This window comes from Podarcis melisellensis (assembly GCF_964234715.1).
Source record: "Podarcis melisellensis genome assembly, chromosome: 1".
Lineage (NCBI taxonomy): Eukaryota > Metazoa > Chordata > Lepidosauria > Squamata > Lacertidae > Podarcis > Podarcis melisellensis.
Genome location: NC_138528.1, coordinates 81,083,383 through 81,110,086, shown reverse-complemented (window position 1 = coordinate 81,110,086; position 26,704 = coordinate 81,083,383). Strand labels below are relative to the sequence as shown.

Here is a 26,704-nt window from a genome sequence, read left to right as displayed (position 1 = left end):
CCTTGATATACGGCACAGTTTTTGATTGCAAGTGTTATAGCATGGTAATATTGACAGCAAGACTTTTTGAAGGTAGCTTGCAAGATGATGTTGTGAGACAGAGAAGAGTCCTAAAAGGAGTGTACTAATAAAAGGTGTAACCTTGCTTACATAGTGTGGCAGATGGTTTCAAAAGCCAGGAGGAGGAGGAATAAAAATTGTACTTCAATGTTATGACTTTAAAGCAGATAGAAAGTGGAAGTCCAACAGTTCTCTCCTGAACCAAAGCAAATATTTCCAGTCAGCATCCTTTGAGTGGACTATAGTACTATGTTAGGTAAAGGTAAAGGTACCCCTGCCTGTACAGGCCAGTCGTGTCCGACTCTAGGGTTGTGCGCCCATCTCACTTAAGAGGCCGGGGGCCAGACACTTCCGGGTCACGTGGCCAGCGTGATGAAGCTGCTCTGGCGAGCCAGCACCAGCACAGCACACGGAAACGCCGTTTACCTTCCCGCTAGAAAGCGGTACCTATTTATCTCCTTGCACTTAAGGGTGCTTTCGAACTGCTAGGTGGGCAGGAGCTGGGACCAAAAGACGGGAGCTCACCCTGCCGTGGGGATTCGAACCGCCAACCATGCGATCGGCAAGCCCTAGGCGCTGAGGTTTTACCCACAGCGCCACCCGCGTCCCATAGTACTATATTGGGGGCTCGTAAAATTATCTGTTATGACAGAAGATGTGCTACTGTAAAAAAGATACAAAGCAGTTAAGATTGCCAGCAAATAAAGTAAGAGGGGAACTTCCGTCCTTAAGTGTGGAAGTTAGGATTAAATCCAGTTTTTTTAATGTGGTGAGTTTTAATGTTCAGCAGCCTTTCTAGTTCAGCATGTCTAAGCACAGTTCTTTCTCATGTCAGAAAGCAAGGGGGAGATTTTTGTCAGCCACTACCTGAAACAATTAAGAGTGATTACAACTTACCTTATTTCATTATATTAATTGAAAAGCTTGAAATTCATGTAGCTCTTTTCTAACCAGTAACATTCTAATCGCAAAGCTGAATTTATTGCTGAACCATTTTGTGTTAATGTTTTTCTTTATCTTTAATGTATTATACATTTAAAGTACAAGTGTATTTTGCCATCTTTTTGTGGGGCTAAAAAGCCTAATCTCAGAACCTAAGCTTTCTTGTTCTAATATTTTTTCATATTATATCCTAGGTTGAGGGCTAGGCCTCAAAGTGGCTTGCAATATAAAAGTAAAAAAACAAATTAAAAATGCCGTTAAAACAAAAATTTTGTAAATAACCCTCAACTGCACTAGCTACATTCTAAATTGTGTTCCATCTCAATTGATAAAACTGCACAGCATTCCAAATGAGGCTTGGGAATTGAAGTTCTGTGTTACTGGTGAAATTTTCATCTTTACGACATTCAAGTCTACATTCTCTTTGTTTTTGTTTCCTTCACACCTTGATGAAAATATTGGACATCAAGCATATATATATATATCCTCCTTACCATGCAGTTCTGATACAGATGGTTGGAAAACCACTTCTTGTGAGGAGCATGCGGCTCAACTGCAGCCGGTAATTTTTATATCCAAATAATATCTAAAGGACTTTGGAGAAAGCTATGAGCAAGTGATGCAGCTATCTATATGGCAACAGTTGCCGGGTGACAGGTCTTAAAGGTAAAGGTAAAGGTACCCCTGCCCGTACGGGCCAGTCTTGACAGGCTCTGGGGTTGTGCGCCCATCTCACTTAAGAGGCCAGGGGCCAGCGCTGTCCGGAGACACTTCCGGGTCACGTGGCCAGCCGTTTACCTTCCCGCTGGAGCGGTCCCTATTTATCTACTTGCACCCAGAGGTGCCTTCGAACTGCTAGGTTGGCAGGCGCTGGGACCGAGCAGCGGGAGCGCACCCCGCCGCAGGGATTCGAACCGCCGACCTTTCGATCGGCAAGTCCTAGGCGCTGAGGCTTTAACCCACAGCGCCACCTGCGTCCCGTCATGTGAGAGGTCTTAATCCAGCCAAAACAAGGCAGGACAAAGTCCCCTTGACTTCAGTATTAAACCCATGCTTGTCATTGATTCCAGTGTGGGAAAGTTATTGACATGCCAATATTACCTAAATAGTACCGTTTATATAGAAGGTAAAAGAGATGCCCTGAGTGATGCTTTATAGAACAAGGGTGGAGTATAAAAGTGCATTAAATAAATAAATACGCACAATTGCTTTTTGTATACATCCACATAATATGATTTCTAATTTCTGGTAGATAAACATGTAAAATATATATGTCATAAGTGCTAATAACAACCATGATGTTCATTCAGAAAGTAAGTGCTTTATTTCATTCATTCTTTTATTAACTATGGAAACAGATTCTCCTTAATTCTTCTACTTTAGAGACTAAGGAAGGGGCTTGGCTCAGAACCGGCTACAGCAGTAATGGCTTTAGGCCTGCTTGGTCCTTCTTGAGTGATTCAGTTTCCATAGATGTTTCCACCTTGGTGAGTTAGTTTAAATTATCCCAGAATGTGTGCTTAAGCTCTTCAACGGCTCTTTTAAGTGTTCTGCTTCTTGTTGATGACAGCAAGAGTGCTAATTGCCCCAATTACACTTCTGAACCAGAGCCTTGATGTTGCTTACTTTGCCTCAAGGAGAAGCCTTTGAACCTAGTTTGTATCTCCCAATACCTGCTCATCATCTGGAAGAGCTGAGTAAGGCTGTGGTAGTACAGTAATGGCGACTAAGCATCTGACAGACACCTTCATGAAAGCAGGCTATAATCCTATAGCAGGCAGTCTTCAAGAAAAGGGAGTTCCTGGTGAAGACTAGTAGGATTGTAGAAAGGCTTACCGGTAATTCTAATAGCCTGTGGGTGGGACTCATTAGGCTACTCTGTAATAAATTTTAATTCAAGTAATCTTGGGAACCCTGGCTTCTCACTAGCTGCTGTTCATTTGCCTTTTTGCTAGGAGACAAGACTAACTTAACTTCCACAACAGTGCGCATTGCCATGGTACGCTTCCATACCGGCAAATCTGCATGCAGTGTAAGTTGGAAGGGACAGCCTCAACCAGCTTCTGGTGCAAATTGCACAGAAATTAATATGAAAACTGTCCCTGTTGAATTTCTACTCAACATATAGCACCTAGACACAGCCTTATATTGGGGATGGGGGAGAAACACATGGTATATTTTCAGTAACAGATAGGTAGCCGTGTTGGTCTGCCATAGTCAAAACAAAAAAAATTCCTTCCAGTAGCACCTTAAAGACCAACTAAGTCAGTTCTTGGTATGAGCTTTCGTGTGCATGCACACTTCTTCAGATACAGAAGTGTATCTGAAGAAGTGTGCATGCACACAAAAGCTCATACCAAGAACTGACTTAGTTGGTCTTTAAGGTGCTACTGGAAGGAATGGTATATTTTGTCAGGGATAGAGAGGGTGGGGGCTTCACCTATGGGATGCTCCTTTAGTTGTTTGGAACTATGGGCTCTGCTGGCAGTTTGATTTGGAGATGTTATTAGGTCCCCCTCCCACCTGAAGTACATATAATTGTGATAACTGCATATTCTTCCCTCATCTGTCCCTGCCTCTGTTCTTTGCCTTTTTCTAGATTGAAGGCTGCTTGGGATAAGGGCATGTCAAACCTGTACTTTATTACATGCCATACACATAGATGGTGCTGTGTGAAAAACAACTGCAATATTGTAAGTGATTGTGCAGAGGGTCCTTACTTGAAACTGATGACCTTCTAAGCTTCCGTTCCCAGCATTTCCTTGGTGATCTTTTAAGGAAGAAGATTCTACAACTTGCCTAAGCAGCTGGTTCCATTGCTGATCAGCCCTTTCCTCTTGGCAGCTTTTCTATAATTTTAAATCTGGTCGTCCCCCCCCCCTTTTTTTGTTTTATAACCCCTTTTGTATCTGCTATTTTTGAGATGGTCAACAGCACCCCTTAATCTTCTGTGAGCTGAACACACTCAGCTCCTTATCTTCTCCTTGTATTCATAAGTCTCATATTCTTTTGAACTGTGGTACTCTGTTTTAAATATCTCTTTCTGACACTGCTGCACAGAATAGTATTATGGGTTCTGCTAATACAGGTTGGATTGGCCTAGCTGTACAGTTTTGCACAGGCTTGTCAGACTGAACCCTCCCCCTCTCACACAGTGACGCATTAAGAATCTGCACGTCTTACCATACCACATTTCAAGAGACCCCCTTGGAGAGTAATGATGTAACTTTGTTATGAAATTAACTTAAAATTATGTTTGAGTCACACCGTTGCAGAGGGAAACCAATGAACAGGGAGTGACTTGTTGAGCTTCAGTCAACCATATGGGCTTTTGGCTGCAAGAAGCTAATGGTTAGCACTGAAGAAGGCTGCCATGTTTCCAGGCTTGTAAGTCTGCCACCCCCACAAAGCAGATGTGGTCATGAGTAAAGAATCGGGCTAAGCACGAGGCAGGAGATCTGGATCCATCTTCTGCTTCTGCCACTGAGCAAATCATTTTTGATCCCAGTTCCAAATTTTTAAAATGGAGTACAGCAGTGACCTACCTCACAGGGTTGTTGTGAGGGCGCAAATAAAGATTGTAACACACTTTGCTAATTAAAAGTGCCGCAGACGTGATTGGTGATGGTGTCTACTTGGGTAATAGTCCTGTTAATGGTTAATAGTCCAGTTGTGTAACATTAATTTGTCTGTTCTACAGATTTTTTAACTATTGGCTGTGTTGCATGTTAAACAGCTGCCCACAAAATGAAATATAATACTTGATCAAAAATAGAAATCAAAGTAATGTACATTTGACAAAGATAAGAGCATGGGTAGGTATTCCCAACACTCAAAAAGGTGTTGTTCACTCAAAAAATTTGACAGAAGCACAGATATCTGTGTGACTTGCAAAACTAAAACTAAAAACATAGGTAGCTGTATGTATAGTATGGTTATGTCCAAAGACTGCTGTATTTGCAAAGACTGCTGTATTTGCATAGAATACATTGGTCTGCGAGGCAGCTACACCCTATGGACCACTCAAGTTCTTTTACAGCCTTCACAAAAAAAGAAAGAAACCCCACCAAAGCAGACCTTTCAGGGCCATAATTTTTCCCAAATTACAAAAGAATAGTCTTTAACCTTGCCTAACTTGGTATCTGCCACTTGTAATCCATCTAAGCTTACTTGTGCCTAAATCTTAGAAGGAGGAATGGAATGTGATTTTGTTGTGACTTCTGTTTTGAAGGGAAAGCCACAATTTTTGTTGAATTTAATCGTTGTTTCACTGCAATTTACTTCAGTGCTAGTATCTGCTGTCAATATAGGTAAACCAAAATGTTCAATACAGTGGATGTTTAATGTTGAGGCATATTTGTGTATGTAAATAATAGTTCCATGCACCACTGGTCTTCAGCTGGTGCATTAGGGCCTGATCCAAGGTGGGTTGCAACAGGAGCTGTGCCACCATGCAAATAGTAAGGTAAGAGATTAAGAAATGGGTCCCTAAATGCATGTTTGAGTTAAAAGTGGGCCCTGGGTCTGCAAAAGTTGAATGTCTGCCATACAGCATGACCTGGTAGCAGATTTCAGACCGCTTACTATTTCCTTGGCAGAAGGACAAAACCTCATTGTTTGTGACCCATTTCTTCTCCTTTGTGGGAATATGTAGGACCCAGACAAAAAAGAGGGGGATTGTCTACACATCATTACACCAGCAGGTGTCTGCATTCAAAGGTTGCTAGTGGATCTGGGACCAGCTACCAGCTGTCAACGGATAAGCTAGCCAAGGACTGGACCTCTTTCAATGTGTAAACTTTTTAGATTGGTGGGGGAGGGTTAGAAAATATGGCAGAGGCTTGTAATGTTATGCATAATGTTGGATGAGCTTTACTGCCTTTCTGTCAACACCAGAAATTGGGATTCCCAAGTGAACTTTGCTGGGGAGTAAATTGAAGATTAAAAAAGGAGCACTTCATCCAGTGCATACTTAAAAGGTATGGTATTCACTGCTCCAAGCAGTGATGGTTGCTGCATTAGATGGCTGGAGAATAGGTTTGTCAGTGGTGCCTCGGTCTTCACAAAGCATTATGCCACTAAATGCTGTTAGGTTAACAGCAGCAAAGGGCTGTCACTCTCCTGTCCTCATAGGCTTGCTTAGAGGCAGGTGGTTTAACATGGTGTGAAGCAGAATGTTGGATGAGATGGGTTATTGGTCTGATTCAGCTGGGCTATTGCATTGTTAAAGAGATTGTGGTGCAGATTTACCTGTGGGCTGAAGGAGGTGGTGCAGGGAGCCCTGTGGCTGTATAGCAGGAGAAGAAGTACTGTGGGGTGCAGAGAGAAAAAGGCTAACATAAAAGTTTAAAAGAAACCAGTAAAAAGGGAGAGAGGCATATTTTTCTGCAGTTAGCACACCACTCGAACCTTCATCCCAAAGCTCTCCTGTAAATATGCAAATCTCCACACAAAATTTAGCAGTTTAATTGTACCTTTAACAAAATTTATTGCAGAAAAAACTGTCATGAGCTAGAGATCACTTTGTCAGATAGCACCAAGTGTTATCTTAAATGAGTGGAGATGTACATCTGTGCAGAAACACAACAGTCAGAGGGCTCAGTAATACAAGAGAGAGTTGTGCTACATTATGCTGCAGAGCACAAATAATCAGGCAAAAGGATGAAAGATATAATCAGCTAGGGTGTGGCGCATTCCCAACTGCTAATAAAGTATGGCAGCTTTCATGTTACAGGAGTCTGTCTGGCCGTTGTGTAAGAGTCTTTATAAAGTTACGGTACTTTGGAACAAAAAAGATTTCAAAGGGAGGCTCCAGAATGATGTTGCCGAGTTGGAATTCATTTTCAGATCTGACACCCTAACCTACGTCTCAGTATAGTTAGGGAGTGCCTCTCTCACAGCTTTCGGTGTTCCTGTTCACCATCTTGTTTTCGGCAGTTTGTTAATATTTAGGAAAGTTTGCACCTACTCTGCTAGGATTGCATTGCATTATAAGGCTGCCTCCTCTTTTACATGTGAACCAAGGATGCCGTTTTGTGCATTTTACAAAGTGGGCTCTGGCCCATGAAACCTTATGACACAATAACTATTAAGTCTTTTAAAGTGCCACTATCCGTTTTTGTTAATGTATGATTAGCGCATTATTGGTGTGATGCATTTCTACGTACAGAGAAATATTGCACACCTTCCTGGTGCTACTAGTAGTTGATGGGTGTTTTCTCATTTCAAAACTGTTCCAGTGCAATGCTTTGGGTGTTAGTAAGATTGCCATACATCCAGAATTTCCCAGACATACTGGAATACCACATTTTCCAGCAGAAATTGGCCAAATGTCTGGGACAATCCAAACATATGGCAGCCCATGCTGGCAGTGCTCATTTTCCCTTAAAACTAAAGAAAGCTCAACAATTTTTCAGTCTGGATTTTCACGGTTTGAAATAGTGGCAACCCTATGGTTAGTCCGGCTTGTATTGTCTTGTGGCTGACATGGTGACTTCATTCCTCTCAGGTGTGTCCGCCTGTGCTGCCTATTTACGTTGTTCTAAAGAATATAGAAGCAGATTGTTCACACCAGTTTCTGTTACCTTCCACAATTCCCATTGATGCTGCCCAGTTCAGCCTGGATTTTTTTCTTAATACCAAAATGCTGCCGGTGGAGCTACTTGCACGGGAACACCCACCTGACACATAGGATGATCTGGGGTGGGGAATCTTTGGTCCTCCAGATGTTCTTGAACTACAATGCCCATCAACCCCAGTGAACATGGCCAATGGGTGCTGAAGTTCTCTAACATTCCAGGGAGGGGGTAGGCTGAAGGCATGTTTCCCTTCCCTGAAACATATCCCCAGGGCTGCAGAGGAGATGACAGTATTTTTCTGATGGTTCTGGGTTGGGAACAGAAAGTATTCCTTACCTGTTCTTCAGGATGCAGAAATCACCAGTGACTTAGAGGAACAGGACCAGCCAGTTTTGCCCCACCTTTCCTACTAGCAATGGCTTTTAATTTAGATGCATGGGATAATTGGGGGTAGAGAGGAGTCGGGAGTGGAGTAGACTTTCATCCTTTCCCTTTATTATCATCAACTTTCTTTTGTAAGCACATGGAAGAGTAGCAAGCAAAGCATTATTATATGATCCCCATTTCCTGCCTTGGCTCAGTTTTGCTCTCTGTAGCAAAAGCGCGAAGAGGATGGTGATGGAATAAACAGCTCATATTGCTCTTCTGAAAGTACTGAGAGCAAAGGAAATGGCAGTCAGATTGTTCAGGGGGCAGCAACGGGAGTGTACTGAAAATAGATCCAGGACCTAGTAATTTTGGTTACAAATGTCTTCAAGATGTAAGGGGAAGAGAATAAAAAACAATTTAACTGTCTGTCTGTCGAACCACCCTTCTCTCTTTTAATATTTATTAGCCTGATATATCAGGAGGAGGATATACAGGTGGAGAACCCAACTCTCCTTCCTTTGGTACCCAGGCAGTGTAGTGTAATGATTATGGTGTCATAGTAGGGGAACCAAAACCTCACTCGGTGTTCTTAGGCCAGTCACACTCAGCCTAGCCTGCAGGATAAAGTGGAGCAGAGGGAGGGCAGAAAGTACCATATGTATGCTGTCTTGAGCTTCTTAGAGGGAAGTAGGACACAAACATAAATAAATGAGACGAGTAGATTTTCATGATTTCCACCTTCTACCTTATCAACTGAATTACTGCATCTTGCTGCAGTCGGTGAAAGACCTATGTATCTGAATGCATAACTAGGCCTACTTTACCAAAAAAATTATACTTTTCCACAAACAGGACTGGTTGTAAAGCAAGCTCCCCCATGGAGCAACATGAAGTCTGCACAAACTCCTACTTCATAGGAGTCCTTGGACATTAAGCAAGCCTTCCTGTGCAAGTAGACCAGCATAAGAGACAAGCAGTATGGAGCATATCACTAGAAAGCAATTTATTAATTCTGTCAGCCAGAGCACCTGCATTTCATTTCCAAGTGACATCTATCATCTCTGTGAAAGGACTGATAAGGCGATCTGTGCAGGGATCTCTCAACTTTTTTTATTATTTCATTAAAATTGGCAGGTGGGAGGTTTGGACTGGATCCACAGCACTAGGGGGGGTTAGCTGTTTCCATGATAAAAAGTCTCCCTGGAGCAGCTTATTCACTGGGGGTGGGACCCACATTTACCCCTTGAGGCAGAAAATTTATATTGGGGGAATCTGATTTTAAGAAGTTACAGGAACTCCAATCAGGCTCCTGACATTCTCATGTCCAGTTTGTCCCTAAGAGGTACTCTTGATCAAAGTGCAGTTTCACCCTCATTCTGATTTTTAAGCTCAGGAAAGAGATGTTTTTACTGTGGATGAAATTTCCTTTCCTATAAGAAAGAAGAAGCAGTTAAGACGGCAGGCTATTTCCAAGCACGTTCCTCTTGTCACTCCAAAGAATTTTGGTGCAGTAGATAGGGGCAGATTCATCACCATCTTTGTCTTTAAAAGTGGGACAGACTAGCCAGCAAGATGACCAGCTGACATTTTAAGGAACCATTTCTGCCAGGGTGCTCTGCTGAGGTAGTAATTCAGAAAAAAATCAGAAGAATAGGACAGAGGAAAACAATGGTTTCTATTTGTCCAGGTTCCTGACAGAGGCTTCCATCTGTTCACAGCTGAAGTCTGTTGCTGAAGATTCCACTTTCTCCCTTCTGCTGGCAAAGATTTAAATGATGTCACCTTTTTTTGTTTTCAAGTTTTATTTTTAAAGGGATTACATGTAGAGAAGCCTTTACCTGGTAAGTGAGCCCTTAGGGGAAAATATCACCATATACCCAGTTCTGTCCTTGGATTCACAGTATAGCTTCTTGACTTACATGCTTCCACAGTTAAAAGAAATTTGGTCAATGCTTTCGACTTAACTCTCTAGCTGATGATACTAAAGCAGGCCTACTTATCAGCATGGATCAACTCCGGGAAGGTAAAACCAACCTTGTCTTCTCTTTACTCCCACCTCACAGTTCTGCAGTTTCTCCCACTTTCTTATTTAGAAATAGCCCGATCACATTAGCTCTTTCTACTTAGGCAACTAACTCACCCACTAGCCTTGGGCCACACTTTACAAAAGAAAGCACTTCTAGAGTTTCTCCCTATCTATTCACAGTGCAGTTTCCAAGCCCATGATATGAGAGGAGGTTCCAGACCGTCCCAAGTGCTCCAACAAAGGTTTAACTAAATCACGAGGCAGACACATCCCAACTTAGTCAGGACCATTCTGTAAAAAGGAAAAAAAGAAGAAGAAAAACCCTCCCCGAGTTGACAGGGCTCCCATATAAAGACACCAGTCTGCATTGTGTCGCAGGCAAAGTCTATGTTCCTTATAGAGAGATCAATGGAGTCCCAGAAGTTCCACTCAGTAGGGATGAAGGGGAAGCAGGGGAAGTATATGAGTCTGTGGTGACTCCCCCATTATTGCTGTTCCTCCTTTTCTTGTCAAAGCTGTAGCACCGTCCAAGTTAACTCCATGGCAGGACTTTACCGGAGGCTGCTGCTGCTGCTGGCCTGAGAGCTGCCCACACCAGGGTGTTCAGGGCTATGCCGATTCTAAAGAAAAATAAAATGGACACACATGCAAGAATGAGAATGAAAGTTCTCAACAATAATGAAAGGCCAGGAGAAAAGGCCCCACATCTCATTCAGTTCTCTGGCACCTGAAGGTACAATTACTTGAGCTGGTGGAAGCATTCTTCCCAACTTACTTTCTTTTTCTTCTTCTCCTTCTTCTTCCTTTTCCGCTCAGGGTCATCCTCTTTCTTCTTCTTTTTCTTCTTGTGGTCAGAATCTGAAGGAGTTTCTGCCAAGAAGAGAAAAGGAACTGAAGCAGGAACTTTGAATGAAGCAGGAATTGCGGTAGCTTAGGCCGCTAGACTGTGGAATGCTAAATTGGAAAGGAAGGGCAGGGGTTGGTGAGGGCAAATGCAACCACAAGGCCCAAGGAGGAAGCTTCTTACCTGGAGGGACAGGATCCTGCGTACGACTCTGCTTGTGTTTGTGCTTGTTTTTTTTCTTAGGTGGCTGGATGTGCATTAAGCGACACTGCTCTGGCAGCTGAGGGGGTGCAAAAGAAACAAAAGAGCATGTTAGTCCACTGAATACCACACCTGTTGTTCCAGAAAATAATCACAGGTGCAATCATTTGCAGGGAGGGGGTTGCTTGTCTCTTTGGTAACCTGGTCCCACCGTTATCCCCCATCAAAACTTGCAAGAAAAGTTTCTACTATGTTCACTAAGCTTACTACTTGGGTCTCTTATGAGCTCGGAGCTCCCTAGACTCCTTGGCAATCTACCCTTCACAGAATATGGCTAAAGCATTACTCTGGAATTCACTTATGAGTCAACCTTTCTCTTCATACCTGCTCTGCAAAAGAGAGCACTAAATTTGGCAGTACAGTGGTACCTCCGTTTCCGAACTTAATTCGTTCCGGAGGTCCGTTCTTAACCCAAAGCCATTCTTAACCCGAGGTGTGCGTTTGCTAATGGGAGTCTCCCACTGCTGCTGCGCCCTTGCCGCCACGCAACTTCCACTTGCATGCCAGGGCAAAGTTCGCTACCCAGAATACCTACTTCCGGGTTAGCGGAGCTCGTAATCCGAAGCATTCGTAAGGAGGGCGGTACGTAACCCCAGGTTCCACTGTACTTCTCTCTGTGACTCCTACCTGGGATCCTTCCCTAACTTCAGCCTACCTACTACTGCCTATTCCATCAAGGGAGATGGATCCCATTCTGCTGGACTCTTAGAAGTTTCTCACAGTACTCATATTTTCCAGTGCACCCTAACATCCATTTCCAACTCTGGCATAATTTTTTTTTGTCATTCAGGTCATTATTTTCCCACCGACAGTCAATATTTCCTTCCTCCCTTGCAGCCGCCACCTCTAACTTACCGGGCCTGCATGGAGACGAAAGCCTGTTAGCATGGTACCGGTGATAGGGTTGAACGAACTGCTGCAGATGGGAGGCTTCTCAATGAGAGAACGCAGGCTGCTGTTGTCATGTGAACCTGGCAAATCTATCATCCCTGGTAGGTCTGGCAGGAAGTTGCTGAGCTTCTCCTTCACCTTTTTGCCACAAAATTTGTTGTAGGCATGCTCCAGGTTGTAGTGGGTGATCAGGTTTGTGCTCCCTGTTAGTTCTGTAGTACCTGGCAAAGAACAAAGGACATGACAGTACTGCCTATGTTTGGCTTGTTGGGATTAACAGGACAGAGGCAGATAGAAATCTGGCAAGCAAATCCTTCAAATGTGACACTACTTGCACCTGCAACTGACTTCTTTGTTGAGATGACAAGAGGACATGTCCAGCCTCATACACCCAAAATGCTTTTGGTGAAGCCAGATCAAGAAAAAGCTTTGCTCTGCTTTCTGAAAATGTACTTCTCTTCTTGATAGGCTGAGGCATCCTGGGATGAAAATCATGTATACTTGAAATTAAGTCCCACTTACGCCATGGGAGGTTGCTTCCAGGTAATGGTTTGTAGGACCCTCATCTGGTAACAAAGCAAGTCTGCCCACATCACTAAGCCAAATCATGGCTTCACGCAAATCATGGTTGCTGTGCTTCTTTCTGAGTCCTGCTGATGCACCACTCAAGGTCAAGTTTGGCTATGCATGACATCCAATCTGGGCTCGTGTTCTGTCTCTCCCGACAAGCCATGAGCTGTTTGTTGTTGATCACTCATAGTTTGGGGGAGACAAAAATGACCCCCGAGGCGGCATGCAGTGCTGAGCCAAACCATGGTAGTGCAACAGCCACAGCCTTTGCTCTGGGAATGCTTGCTCTGGTGTGCTAAGCCAGGTTTTGGCATATTATTGTTACATGTTCACTGGGCCCTATTTGCTTATGGTGTTTAGACAGTGCTTTTCAGACGGACCTTCCATAATGATTATTACAGCAAGCATCTATTAAAGCAGAAAAGGCAAACAGGGGCTTGCCATGAAGTTAATACTGTAATGAACTTCAGCGGCTTCCGCCTCGGCAGCGCCAAATGCGGATGCACCGCATGACTCCGCCTCCCTGTTTTGATCCGGCACCTCATTGGCCCGCGGTAGCTGCCAATCGAAATCCCACCACTACCTGCGCTTCCGCGAAGTCGTCAGTTTCGCCTGTTGGGCCTAAGTTCCCACAGGAACAGGGAGGAGTGTCCATCAAGACGCAGCCGCGTATCTCTATTGGGCCATTCCCCCGCGGCGCCTCGTTGGCATTGGCCAAGGATGCAAGGCCCGCCTCTACATTCCGGTAGGCTGAGTGGCCCCCCGAAGCCCGCCCCCTCCAACAGCCACTTACCTGGTAACTCGCGCATTAGGTAGAAGGGGCCGCTGGCGGCCGCCGCTTTCTCTCCGACGGGGGTCACGGCAGGGACGGGAGGTGGCCCAGTCCCCGGTCCTCCGGGTTTCCCTGGTCCAAAGCCCAGCGCGGCGGCTGTGGTAGGCGGAGGCGGTTCCGTCCCTCCGAAGAGAGCGGAGAAATTCTCCATCATCCCGGCGTGCCCCGCGCAATCTCCTCCCATTGGCTTCGCATCTTGGCTGTCCCCTCGGCTCGCCTTGTTTTCATTGGAGGGCGGTGAACCCGCCTCTTACGTGTGATTGGCTAACTAACCTGGAAACTGGGCCGCGTTCCGATTGGACGGTCCTCTGCTTTCTCGTGACGCATTTTTAGATGGCTGCATGACGTCGGCAGCATGCGTCGAGAGGCCTCAAGAAAGCATTCCCTCTAGTTTGTATTCCGAATCCATCCCAGCGATTCTGAAGTCAGCCAATGGTAGTGCGTGGTGTTGCTCTAAGCTCCGCCTTTACCTTGATTGGCGTAGGCATTGGCCAGCGAGCCTGAGCGGAGGAACGACGAGCGTGCGCCGCCGGCAGGCGCTAGAAGCTGTCGGCGCGGGGCTCGGTCAGCGTGAGGTGAAGATGGCGGTGCTTGCTCCGCTCCTGGCCCTGATCTACTCCGTGCCTGGAATCTGCCGGTGGCTGGCGCAGCCCTACTACCCGCTGTCGCTTCTGCTCTCGGCTGCCTTCCTGCTGGTGCGGAAGGTGCCGCCGTTATGCCACGGGCTGCCCACCCAGCGCGAGGACGGGAACCCCTGTGACTTCGACTGGGTGAGGAGGCCTTGCCCGGAGCCCCTTCTGACTGGCGCCCCCCTCACGCCTTCTTTCCTCTGTGGGGCTCATCCGGCTAACTGCCGGGAAGGGAACGTTTCTCCCCTTTGCCCAAAGAAGTCGAGATCTGCCGTTTGGCATCCTCGTCCCGGAGACTCTCGACTCTCCGACTGGAAGGAAAAAGACTTTCTCTCTCTCTCTCTCTCTCTCTCTCTCTCTCTCTCTCTCTCTCTCTCTCTCTCTCTCTCTTTCTTTCTTTCTTTTCTTCCTCTGCGCTATCAACTGATGGCGCTGTTGTTTTGATGGCTGGTTCGCCATGTACTAGTGAAGGGTGACTAACTTGCGGCCCTCCAGATATTGTTTGTTTATTTATTGAATTTATATACCCCCCTGTACTCGGAGGTCTCAGGGCGGTTCACAGAACAAAACCAAAATATAAATCCAGAATACATAATCAAAATAAAACAACCCAATATCCCCCCCAAAAAATTGTTGGGCCCCAATTCCCACCCTCTTTGGTTACTGGGCATGCCATTTGGGGTTGGTGGAAGTTAAGAGGCCAACCCGATCTGAAGGGCTGCAGACTAGCTGCTGTTTAGTATTTTATTAATCACCCTACACTCCTAAGGTCCTAGTTGTTTTAATGGTTTTCAGAATGACACACACAAAGGCAAGACATGATAATAGTTTGTGTTTAATGTAATAAGCTCCTCCACCTCAGGAGAGGACCCCAAGCTTAGATGACTTTCTTCCCAACCTCTGATGGGAGTGACCTCCAGAAATATCTGCCAACTTTCACACACAACCTCCCTTTAAAGTAGTGAAGACCTGCTCTGATCTCCACTTCCCAATATGCTGGTATTTGTTCAAATCTCAATGCTTATAATACCACCAGAGTGTTTGTTTGCATGACAAACAGCCCCAGGTTAGATAGTAAATTCAAAGTGGTTCCCACTCACATTCTTCCTCTGGTTCTTCCTCCTACTATTGCTTACCATTTCCTGCCCTTTCCTCAAATGCACTAAACTTTCCTTGCACTAAACTGCATACAAAAGTTCAAAAGAGCTCATAGTGTCTCTGAATTCTCAACATCTTATGATAGTTTTTTCATGCCTGGCAACTCTGCCAGAAAACTTCCATTTCATTTTGTGCTCCTCTTCTGTTGTAAGGCACATGTGTGCTCAGCAACTCAGTAAGTCAAAATTCCTTTCCTGCTGCTTCTTCTTTCATATCTCCAGTCCAAACCTCAAAAGAAGCTGCTTTGAGTGTGGTAACCCATAGCACTTGTTCTCATGTCACACTGTGGAGTTTCCTGCCCCTATGAATTGATCATGTAGGAGAACGTAGTGATCACAAAACTAGTTTAGTTGTGGGATCTGGTGTATGGGCAGTCTTAAAAAGACATTTGGACAGACAGCCTTTGAATTCTTTAGATGTGATACATGTTTTAATCATATGGGTTGCAGTAAAGTATTAATTGGGTCATCTCTGGTTGTGTAATTCTGTGGGCATGACCATAGGTTCTGTAACAGGTAAGCAACAGGCTGAGAGGACTTCTGTTACCACTTGCAAGATTAGGGAAGTTTTTAATGTTTGATTCTATTTTTAATATTCTGTGGGAGCTGCCCAAAGTGGCTGGGGAAACCCAGCAAGATGGGCGGGGTATAACTAAGTTGTTGTTATTATTATTATTTTATTTTTATTATTATTATTAACACCTCGCCATGTGTAGGTTGCAGTTGTACTTGAGACCAATTCCTATATTAATGAATTGGCCCTAAAGTTTGTGTGTACCGCTTAATGTAAATTGCCCTGCACATAAAGCAAAAACAATTTTTTATTATGGTATCTTAAGTCTACAACAGTGATATATTGTGCTAGACACTAGTTTTTCAGATGTACCACACTGTATTTTGTTGTGTAAAGGGCCACAAAAATTGTTTGGTTTTGCTGCAACAAGATATCATGGCTATTCTTTTTGTATTTGCCTCATAAAACACTTTAACATTTGAGCAGGATGTTTATGCAAGATTGCACTAGCTGTTTTAGTGAAAAAATATTTTCACTGCAAATCATCCTTTACGTGGAGGTAGTTAACTGCATAATTTGTTTTTCATGTAACAAGAAAAAGGAAACATAAAGCACTTGCACAATTTACTAAATGTACAAAATAAGGGTGATCCTTGCATATGCCGTCACATAAAAGTCAGCTCTAGTTTTATTTCATCGTGCACCCTGCTTGGTTTGTGGTCCTGAAACTTCCAAGCAACTGTAAGCTTCCTTTAGAACTAGCAGTATGAGTAGCTAGATGATGGATAAATGTGACATTGCTCCAAGGACAAGCCAGCTGGTCCCTTTTCCCCTCTGCTTGTACAACCACTTACTGCCATCTTTCTTTTTAGCGCGAGGTGGAAATTCTTATGTTCCTCAGTGCCATTGTGATGATGAAGAACCGCAGATCCAGTAAGTAATGCTTGTTCTTTATCTCTCTCTTTTTGGAGTAAAGCTTACAAATGATTCAGAAAACAAAGATTTCACAGCTATCTTTAACCTGTATCAAAATCTTATTTTCTTTAAAATCAGTATGGTCCAGTCAGTATGTTTTGAACAAATAGCTGGTACAGAATGGGATGTAAGTGGGATGAGGTTGTGGCAAAAATTCACACAGAAACAGAAAGCACCTAAATGATTTGAAAAGTTTTAAGATGAATAGCTGCTGCTAGGCCCTTGTTCCTCTGCTACAATCGGTGCATTGTCCCTGTGCATTCCTGCTGTAGGAGTGGCTTCAAAAGGTGACCTGTCTGTTTCTTTTGTTTTCTGTTCCATAATACAAAGATATGGAGGCCAGCGGGGCAAAACTTCCATGTGCCAAGACTTGGTGTATTATGGGTGAGATTAAGTGAAGGTCAACATGGAGGTGATAAGAATATAGCAGAGAACAGTGACTGCCTAAGATGAAAGGATATGCAGAATGTGGGGTTTAGCTTGAAATGATTTGGGAAGCAGGAATGACCTGTAGGCATGAAAATAACACACTTACTCTCAGGAAATGTAGAAAGCTACAGCAAATGCTGTAAAATACAAAACTGTACAGTTAGCCTAGGACAGCACTCGTTTGACAAGAAAACTACACTCTGTGTGTGTGTGTGTGTGTGTGTGTGTGTGTGTGTGTGTGTGTGTATCTATCAATAGGCATTCTAAATATGTAATCTGTCTTGCACAGAAAGCTTCCACAAATTTTTAAAAAGTTAAGCTTCAGTCAAAATTCCAGCTTGTTACTGGGCCTATCAGCCATAAGAATGTGCTTCTTTCTCTCTCTCAAGTTACTGTGGACCAGCATGTGGGAAACATCTTCATGTTCAGCAAAGTAGCCAATGTCATTCTTTTTTTCCGCCTTGACATCAGAATGGGACTGCTCTACCTCACCCTCTGTATAGGTGAGTCATCCTAGTTATATCCTAGTTCTAGTTTTAGTTATATCAATTGAGGAGGACTTGGACATCATAAATAATAGGACTTTAGATGCAAAATCCACCAGTTCTGCATTACCACATAATAAATCTTTCATAATTCCTCTATTTTTGGGCATTATTCTTGTTTATAGGGCAATGCCAACTTGCATTAAGTGGAAATAAGACTACCCCATGATTGCCATATCTAACACTGCAGCTGGAATCTGCTGCCTGAATTCCATTTTCTTGAGCTATTGGAGGAGGGCTGTGGGCTGGAGGAATCTTCATTCCTGGCAAGAGGAGAGTATAATCCAGGGAAGCTTTTGAGAATTCTGCCAATCTCAAAAGCAGGGAGGAACTACAGCTTTTGTAGAGCACCTACCTTGGAGAGCAACTGCTAGTCATTTTAATTCAATACTGTAGTAGGTGGACAAAAACTCTGGTCCCATATAAAGCAGCTTCCTAATCCCATCCCAGCATAGTGCTAAACCCAGGGGTCAGCAAACTTTTTCAGCAGGGTGGGGTGGTCCACTGTCCCTCAGACCTTGTTGGGGGCCGGACTATATTTGGGGAGGGGGGAATGAACGTATTTCTATGCCCCACAAATAACCCAGAGATGCATTTTAAATAAAAGGACACATTCTACTCATGTAAAAACGCGCTGATTCCCGGACCGTCCATGGGCCGGATTTAGAAGGCGGTTGGGCCGGATTCGGCCCCCAGGCCTTAGTTTGCCTACCAATGTGCTAGCTAAGCTGTGCTTGGTGTGTGCCTTTTCAGTGTTCCTGATGACCTGCAAGCCACCTCTGTACCTGGGTCCTGAATACATCAAATATTTCAGTGATAAAACAATAGATGTGAGTATTTTATTCTCTGCACTCTCATTTGTTCTTGTGGACTTGGATAAACTGGGTATAGCTTATTATTTTGGGTATAGTGTATTATATTATGCTGACTTCGTTTCTTTACAGTAAGAAAATGAACACAATAAAAACCCTTGTTAAAACAGAAATAGGCAGTGCTGGCTGAAAAGGAGACACTGCTTCAACAAGGTTCCACAGTGGCCACCTTGGAAAATATGCTCCCCTCCCACTTTTGTCCCTGGATCTGGAACATTTATTCTCGGGCAAGTGGATAGTCTGCAGCTCCTGGCTTTTCCTGGCAGCAGCAGTGACTGAACCAGCAGGGAGATGATGATAACTGTCCACCTCCCAGGCCGTAGATGGTCACTGTTGCTGCTCCAACTGTATGTTCTACCTTTTCTTTCTTGGAGCTCAAGGAGGCATATATTCTGTACATTCACACACACACTTTGTTCTCATAACTACCTTCTGTGATAGATTGGCCAGAGAAAAAGTGTCTGGCCGAAGGTCCCTCACTGAGCTTCACTACTGAGTGCAGATTTGACCCCTGATCTTCCAGGTTCTAGTTTGACACTTCATCTAACCATTGCACTGCATTAGCTCTGCTTAAGGAGGTCCCAACTTTATTATTCTGTACTGCTGTTTCCTCTTGCTGATTGGTTTTTTAAAAAAGTTGCATGCAGTCTTACCGCTCTGTGAGCATTGTGGAAATTTTGTTTATAGATATGGAATATTAAATATTATTTAAAATATTTTATAGAAATGGTACATATTAACACGAGAATTGAGAGTATTGAGACCTAAGAAGATCTGAACAAAGAGTGTCATTGGCAGTCTAAATTGATTAGTGGTGGTGGAATGGGACTGGTTCAGCCCAACTGAAAAAGCCTTGCCCTGAGCTTTGAAGTTCAGACAAAGGGAACACTTTCTAGATGGTCTTAAACACAGAGAGAAGTGCAAGCATGAAGTTGGACAGGCATGTCCAACAGGTAGATCACTGGACATCTGTGGTAGATCACTGGTAGATCATTGGCTCCCCCAAAGAAGCTGAGCAACTGTGGCTCCCCTAAAAAAAGCTCAACATTTTACCTCCTCCCTAAAAAAACTCAACAACTTTGACCTGAACCCAAAAAAAGGGGGTAGATCACTGCCAGTTTTTAACTCTGTGAGTAGATCGCAGTCTCTTGGGAGTTGGCCACCCCTGGCCTAGTATATGAACTATTTGGAGCTATGCCATGATGGCTGTGTACTGCCTCCAATATTGGAGGTGGTTTGCATCTGAATCCTAGTTCCTAGGAAGCACAAGTAAGGAAAGTGCTGTTCTGCTCTGCCATTGTGGGCTTCCCATAGGCATCTGGTTGGCCACTGTAAGAGAGGGTGCTGGGCTGGCTGCTCGGATCCAGCAGGCGTCTAATGATAACCTCCTGTTCTTTGCCAGTGCCTCTCAACTCCTGGAACTCTGTGGGTTTGGATTGTGATTGCTGGTCCTCCTGTGCAGCAGCTTTCCCCAACCTGATGCCCTCCAGGTGTTATTAAGCTCTAACTCTTGTCATCCATCCCCACTGGCCATGCTGGCTGGGGCTGATGGGAACTGGAATACAAACCATGTTGGAGGGTACCAGGTTAGAGGAGGGTTGATGGTTGTGTGATCCTGCCTCAGGATAGGGATTGTCCTTCCGTATCCTTTCAACTCTATTGGAGTGTTGTATGTGGCCATTTGAGGGTTGTGCATTGTGTCAGCCTTGATCCCTCTTTTGCAGGAGGAACTAGAACGGGACAAGCGGGTAACCTGGATTGTGGAATTCTTTGCTAACTGGTCCAATGAGTGCCAGTCATTTGCTCCCATCTATGCAGACTTGTCTCTCAAGTGAGTGGTTTACTCTTTAATAAAGTATGGTGTCTTAGCGCAGGGGCAGGCAGACTTCAGGCACATGTGATGCCTAAAGTGTGATGCATACTTTACCTCCAGCACTCAGCATTTTTGTTGTGCTGAAGGGTACAGAAAGGCATTGAGTCCAGTATGTTCCAGTGTAATAACTATTGGGCTAAGATGAGTGTGTATTTTTATGCTGTGAACTGCCCTGAAATCTGTGGATGAAAAGTGGCTTATTCTTATATTTCTAAGATTCAATATTTCATTTGTTAGGTGAACAAAGATAAACTCACCAGGTTATTCTGATTGCAGCCCCAATGTACTGCTGGCTTTTAAGAAAGAGTGTTACTATAGCCATGCAAGTTATGGTTTAAAAGAGGAAACTTTAGTATCCTCTAAAGCAAACTTTAATGGGAAGGAACCTTAACAAATAGGGAATGTCCATGAATCCAGGCCCTTGTGGTTGCAGAAGGCTAGTGCTAATCCTTTCTATAGAATGGCAATTTAAAATTGAAGAAAATTAGTTCCCAAGGGAGTTTACTTTATTTGTGGTTCCCGTTCTGAGGTTTATTAGACCTAATAGTTGAACTAATGGGAGATGGGTGGCGGCAATAGCTCATTAGCTACTGGCAATTTCTGGATAAAACTCCATAGGAGATTCTGGTGACCCCACCAGACATTCAACTGAGGCAAAGGCCTCCCCCCCACCCCCTTGTACTGAGGTACCAAAGTGAAGGATTACTCTTTAAGTGGCTCTTGGCAAGGGCCTGGCTGCCGATGGCTTTTTTTGAAGCAACCCATTGCTTCCAGCAATGACCAGTAGATGGCCTTAGTGTAGAAAGTGTTTTCATTTTTAGTCCCTGTGGGGTTGAGTTATACATCAACGTTGTGGTTGCATAAGCAGGAAGAGGGTGGCTGTATAATTCAACTTCCCAGTCCTTAATCAGAGGAGTAGTTCAAACTTGAGAGAAGTGAGAAAGCCCCTGGCATCAGCTTAAGGCTGTGCCTTCCGTGTTCTTTAATATTCTGTGTTATTGTCTGAAAGCACATGATGCCACAACCTTGGTTGAAGCTGAGATCATCTAGGTTTGGTTCGTGTCTGGATGGGAAAGTGTCTGGGACACATATGTATGCTGTCTTGAGTTCCATGCAGGAAGAAAACAGGATGTGACCATTAATGAAATAATAAGCATCTACTTTGTTTCATGGTGTTTCTTCCTGCATACTAACCATTGCTGTGCCTCCCCAGATACAACTGCACTGGACTGAACTTTGGGAAGGTGGATGTGGGCCGCTACCCTGATGTGAGCACCAGGTGAGCTATGTGCTGTAGGAACCTTGGGAGAATGAGGAAGACCACAAGGCTAAGTGTGTGATATGCAGCACCATGAAAACTTGTTTTGCATTAGCAGGGCAGTGTGGGAAGAGGAGATGCCGTGTTGTGAGTAGTTCATATTAGGGTAATTCAAATCAGAAAATTTTCTGATTTCCTAGAGAGATGTAATTAGCATGTTTATTTTACTTGAATTTAATAAACAAGGCTAATAACTTAGAATCAGCTATGGTGACCTAATAATTATTTGTAGTTGGCATTCATTATGACTAATGAAACTGTGGAACAATATTTCCTGAATGAAAAACAAATCACTAGAAAATTTCCTGGCCCACATCAATCTCTGGCTAGATGTTCCTTTTCTTATTCTCCCTGGACTCAAGCCCTTTGTCTCTTCACAGGTACAAAGTCAGTACATCTCCTCTCACTAAGCAGTTGCCCACACTAATCCTTTTCCAAGGTGGGAAGGAGGTGATGCGCCGGCCACAGATTGATAAAAAGGGACGAGCAGTCTCATGGAATTTTTCGGAGGTACACTCTTATCTGAAGTTTCATTTGTATGCTGTCAATATCAGATGTGTGCCTTGTATTAAGCTGGGGGTCAGTACAAGGTAACACAAAACAATGCTGATCTTTCTTTTTGTCACAGGAGAATGTGATTCGGGAATTCAACTTGAACGAGCTGTACCAGAGAGCCAAGAAAGTGTCTAAGCAGCCTGAGGTCCCAGAGGAGTCTCCAGAACAGCCTGCTGTCCCTGAGGTCCCCAATGGAGAGAGCAAGAAGGACAAATAGAGCCCAGAGGACTGGACTGTGTTCCTTTACTGTTTAGCTCCCCATTCCTCTTCCATTGCCATTCTGGGACATCAGCCACAAGCTGCTTTCGCCCACAACGCTGGTGCTGGGAGATGATTGTACATGCCAGGGAGCTTCTATGTTCTGAGTGTAGTTGCCAGGGAGCTTCTATCCTCCTGGGCTCAGTGCCTCTCTGCTGGCAGCTACACGTTTCTTTTGGACTTCCCCCATCCCCTGATCCTCCTTCCAGGAGTTGCTAGGTGTAGTTTCAGCAAGATAAGATGTGGCCCCAACTCTATAGAAGCTAGAACCTGTTTCTGCATCTAGATGTGGGGCTGCAGGCTTATCTGGCAATGAATAAGAACTACTGGGGGGAGCAAGAACTTGGTGGACACTGTAAATGGGCAGGATGGGAGGAATCACCACTTTTGATGGAATTGACTCCCTCCTGTCAAAGCTGTGACACCTCACTCCTGTTTGAATTGGTTTTATCCAGGGTCGTATCTGTGGCTGAGAAGCTACAGATATCACTGAACAGTTTTGACTACTTGCTACCCACTGCCCTCTACTGCACCGACAACAGAGCTTAAGTGGTCTCTTCCCATCCCAAGCCGATGGGTGGACACACAGTGTTTCTTTGCTGAACTTGAAAGTGCTGCTGTGCCAGAGAGTAAGCAGCAGCCATGCAGTCCTTATGGATTTCCTGTTCTCTGCATCATCATCATCAGCTGCTTGCGTGGTGTAATATGCTGAGGGTGTGCAGTAAGAAGGGGGTCCCTTCTGCCCCCAAACTGGAGGAGTAGCTGCTTCTGCCGTCCAGAGTCATAATTGACAGGGTTCTTATAGCTGCTAACTCCATTTCCAACCCAGGGAGCTTGTTCATGGATAGGAACACACTCCACTTCCCTGTACTCATCCACCTTCACACTTCTGTTAATTGTCTTATACGGCTATCTCTAATAAACAAACTTGGGAATGTCTTCTTCTGGGGCCTTCTTTTTGTTTCTGAGTTGGACTACTTCCGCAGTCTGTAGTGATTTAGAAGAAGAAGAAGAAGAGTTTGGATTTGATATCCCGCCTTTCACTCCCTTTAAGGAGTCTCAAAGCGGCTAACATTCTCCTTTCCCTTCCTCCCCCACAACAAACACTCTGTGAGGTGAGTGGGGCTGAGAGACTTCAGAGAAGTGTGACTAGCCCAAGGTCACCCAGCAGCTGCATGTGGAGTAGCGGAGACGTGAACCCGGTTCCCCAGATTACGAGACTACCGCTCTTAACCACTACACCACACTGGCATTTGCTTATTATTATTATTACCATTATTATTTATTAAATTTGTATACTGTCCCTTCATCCATAGATCTCAGGGCATTCTGTACTTTTTTTTTTTAAGGATGTTTCCTAGTGTCCAAGTAAATTTGGTTTACTGTTTAGGGCTCAACTCTTCTGTATCCTTCTTGGTGCTCTCTACAGAGGATCTTGGAAAAGTCCAGCTAGGGTCTCCACCAGTTTTTAGATGGAGGAAGCATCAGTTTGAAGCTGGACTACAATGGGGAGGGGGAACGAGAGAGATTTAAGTCTTCCTCTTCTATTTTCCTTCTTAAAATTCCCCCTCCTGAACAGTCAGCTGAGGCCAATCATATAGATAGGCGTATGTTTTCACCCTGGGGAAAACTGTGAGGCTGAATTAGGGGAGGGGTTAACACCCTGCACCATAGTACCAATCCAGACTCCCCCCCCCCACCTGCTTTTAAACCTTTAAAGAAAAAATAAATTGTGTTTGAAGAATAACTGCCCTCAGCTTCCTCTGATCGTCTGATGTACGGCTGTTCCTCACACATGCAAAGGCATTACTTTTGTCTTCCCCAGACATGCAACTGTTCATAGGCTGGGCCAAAAAAGACACCACTGCCAAGCCAGATGTGAAAGGACAGTGTAGGCCACAGAGTGGCAGCACTATAATGGTAGCCCTGTAAGAAGGACCTTGCTTAGATCAGAATGCCAGCTTGTGCTTCTGAAGGGCATGCCTATATTGTTTCCTCCTAATTAAAGGCAGATGCAATCAGAGACAAAGATTTGAGAAATGGGAACAATTTGGAAAGCATGAAGTAGAAGGAAAAGTGAGGATAGGGATGCCATGCTGATCATCCTTGGAATGACTTCTATAAACAGAGAAAGGAAAATAGCACAAACTTTGGGAACTATAAGCAGGCAGCTCAGTTTACAATGGAACTGCATAAGGTGGTTAGGGAGTGGTTCTGCTAGGTTAGATAATGAAACAAGTTCCCTAAAAGTAGTTGAGGGCTCCTAAGGAGGTGGATGTGTCTTCCCACAGATATTTTATTAATCAAATGTGTATACTGCCTTTTATCCAAAGATTACAGAGTGGTCACAACATAAAAATACAAAAGGTTCTGTCTTTGCTACAGTGCCATATGATGACTTGAGTGTGAATCATCTGTTCACAGCCATCACTGACAGCGCGAAATCACTTCCCATGGCTGCTTTCAACCAGATACTCCCATGTGAACAGTTGTGAGGGAGTACTGTGAATGTGTGGATCTGTCCTTTGCCTGCTGCCATGCCACAAGAGAGTACTGCATTAGAAGATAGGGAGAGTTTGGGGAATTTGGTTTTAAGAAACCCATTTTCTTTTAGGCAAAAGAGAGAGAGCTAAACAGCAAACCTCGGACAGAAGTTATTACAATACCTAGCTGATGCCTATTTGCTAGACTATACAGCCAGCTTTATATGGTAATAGCGATGTGACTTCGAAACAGTGCAAAACAGTAGCGTTTATGACTCAACTCTAATACTTCCTGCGCCCTGCCACGCTCTTTTTATACCTTCAATTAGCATAACGGAATAGATGGGGGGGAACCCTCTATATTTAAAACTCATGCATAGGGATCATTCGCATTAAGTGATCTTTTGTAGAAGAACCAACCCAGGATGGTGCAGCGGATGTTTCCACTGCTTCATCGCATGAAAAGGAATCTGGTTGTCCACGATCAGTACTAAGCGGGGAATTGCAGCGAAATCCTAAACCAGCGACGCTACCTTAGAAGCCAGGATCGGGAGCGAGCCGGGATTGGCTGCTGCAGAACTTCCTCGCGATTTGCAGAGGGGCTTGTGTAAGTGGTAGCAACCACCTTGCAAAACCTCTTTGAACGGGGGGGGGGGGCGGATAAAAGTTCTGCGATTGCTATTCTTTCATCAAAACAAAAAAAAATTGATAGCAAAGGCTGGCATCCTCAGAGGGCGCCCCATTTGCTGAACTGGCCAGCTAGGAGACTGCTGCTTTGTGACTTTCCCGACTTTAGCGTTAATATTCCCGGGTCTCCCCTCCCATCATCGGCGCACGTGGTTGGTGCCGCAGTGTAATTTCCTTTGGCGTCCTCTTGCTGCGCGTGGGCTGGAGCGCCGTTTGCAAGAAAGAAGAAAGGCCCGGGGAAATTGCTTGCTCGTGCAACGGTAGGAGTGTCGATCCAGAATTTTTGCAATCTGGCTCTCTTATCACTTTTGTTTCGGGTCTCTCCAACGATGGGATACGCTTCGTGCTGTTTGGCTTCATCCTGCCTGCCGCTCTGGTTAACTGCTGTTGCTTTTTCCTCCTCTAGTTGGATTTTTTGGCGCCCTTTTTTGGGGGGGGAGGGGGGTCTATTTCTGCCGTTATTTTCGCTTCTTCGGGATAACCAGCTCTCCTAATACTTTTCTTTTAAATTTCAGTATTTATATGCCGCCCATTAACAGAAAAGTTCTCTGGGCGGTTTGCAAGTACAGTAAAAGCTGCTTTTCACTTCCTCCCCACCCTGTGTAACTAACTAACTAAAAAGGTTTTTAAGAATATTGGTTTACAGGCTCGCATTCTCTTTGCTTGAAAGTGTGTACACGTAAATCAACCTCCGTAGATTTTCCTGTGTTTTGCAAGAGAATTGATAACCCAATTTCTAAATGCTTAACACTTAAGCCTTTCTAGTGTCCTCCTTATGGCATTAGGATATTTTACTTTGTCAGGATTGATACTATACTGTTCTTTGCAGGAAGGCTCAGTTTGCTTGCTTGCTTACTTGCTTGCTTGCATGCATGCAGTATTTTGCATGCAGAAGATCTATCCTTCCCTTTGGACAATACTGAGCTAGATGCATCATAATCTGATTTGGTATAAGGCAGCAAAAGCAAACCAAAGGAGTTGCATCTTCTTGACTGTTCCTCTTAGGAAGGCCGGCCACATGCATTGAGATGTGCAG

At 44.4% G+C, this 26,704-nt stretch overlaps 2 protein-coding genes and 1 long non-coding RNA gene across 3 annotated transcripts; 2 read left to right on the top strand and 1 right to left on the bottom strand.

Annotated features, from left to right (window-relative positions):
- Window positions 1-680: 680 nt before the first annotated feature.
- On the top strand, window positions 681-4,615 carry LOC309366933. Its single transcript, XR_014166918.1, has 3 exons — window positions 681-1,659; window positions 1,995-3,196; window positions 3,427-4,615. It is a non-coding gene; the product is annotated as an uncharacterized lncRNA (long non-coding RNA).
- A 4,311-nt stretch (window positions 4,616-8,926) lies between these two features.
- On the bottom strand, window positions 8,927-13,557 carry MED19 (mediator complex subunit 19; the record flags this gene model as incomplete). Its single annotated transcript, XM_081882483.1, has 5 exons — window positions 8,927-10,595; window positions 10,751-10,845; window positions 11,003-11,099; window positions 11,936-12,192; window positions 13,335-13,557. The coding sequence occupies 5 exons, from the start codon at window positions 13,555-13,557 to the stop codon at window positions 10,527-10,529; spliced, it is 741 nt and encodes a 246-aa protein (XP_081738609.1). The 3' UTR covers window positions 8,927-10,526.
- A 157-nt stretch (window positions 13,558-13,714) lies between these two features.
- Window positions 13,715-23,437, top strand: TMX2 (thioredoxin related transmembrane protein 2; the record flags this gene model as incomplete). The annotated part of the gene is made up of 8 exons (XM_081882469.1): window positions 13,715-14,143; window positions 16,546-16,606; window positions 17,467-17,580; window positions 18,376-18,452; window positions 20,219-20,325; window positions 21,581-21,646; window positions 22,066-22,195; window positions 22,314-23,437. 8 exons carry the CDS (start codon window positions 13,715-13,717, stop codon window positions 22,455-22,457), a joined length of 1,128 nt encoding a protein of 375 aa, XP_081738595.1. The 3' UTR covers window positions 22,458-23,437.
- Window positions 23,438-26,704: the final 3,267 nt, after the last annotated feature.